Source organism: Opisthorchis viverrini (assembly GCF_000715545.1).
Source record: "Opisthorchis viverrini unplaced genomic scaffold opera_v5_8312, whole genome shotgun sequence".
NCBI lineage: Eukaryota > Metazoa > Platyhelminthes > Trematoda > Opisthorchiida > Opisthorchiidae > Opisthorchis > Opisthorchis viverrini.
Genome location: NW_008761960.1, coordinates 1 through 603, shown reverse-complemented (window position 1 = coordinate 603; position 603 = coordinate 1). Strand labels below are relative to the sequence as shown.

The 603-nt window shown below is 48.4% G+C and overlaps 1 protein-coding gene across 1 annotated transcript; it reads left to right on the top strand.

Annotated features, from left to right (window-relative positions):
* Positions 1 to 134: 134 nt before the first annotated feature.
* T265_16232 (hypothetical protein) lies at positions 135 to 284 on the top strand (the record flags this gene model as incomplete). The annotated part of the gene is made up of 1 exon (XM_009179800.1): positions 135 to 284. A coding segment is annotated over one exon (150 nt), but the record flags the coding sequence as incomplete, so codon positions are not given.
* Positions 285 to 603: the final 319 nt, after the last annotated feature.

Sequence of the window (603 nt, the reverse complement as noted above, 5' to 3'; positions counted from 1 at the left end):
CCATCACACAATATGTCATTCGGTTTTGGCCAGTTGATGTCGGTACACCAGAGGAGGTTGGGCGAACGGCAGACTTGGAAGCGTTTGTTACTCAGATATCACAGCCATCATCGGGAGAATTTTCTGTAGGAGCCATGGATGCCAGTGCACAGACTTGGTGGTCTGGCCGAACTGAGGTAATCAGCGTTCAGGAGCCGCTCACACAACCGAGAATATTTCAACCCGCGGATGCTCTAAACCCGGATGATGAAGGGCTTGGTGGTCTAATCGACAAAACTTTGGAGGTTAGTTTCTTCCCTGTCAAATTTATAGCCGTATATATCTATGCGAAAGTCACGGCATTCTGTTGGGGACGTGACAACTAGTTATCAGCTGGTGATTTCGGCCAGTCAGATAGTAGGAACGGAACTGACATCCATAGGCAAATCGCTATTTCAAGGTCTGTGACGTGTCTTACCCGTACCTTAGATATCGCAATTTGATGAGAGGGTAACATGCTTGCGGGCCGCTATCCGCACTGACATCAGACTGTGAAATTCCCGTGCTCTGTTTAGCTGTACTACGAGGCTATGATCTCAGTGACTTCGATTGAGAGAGCTACGC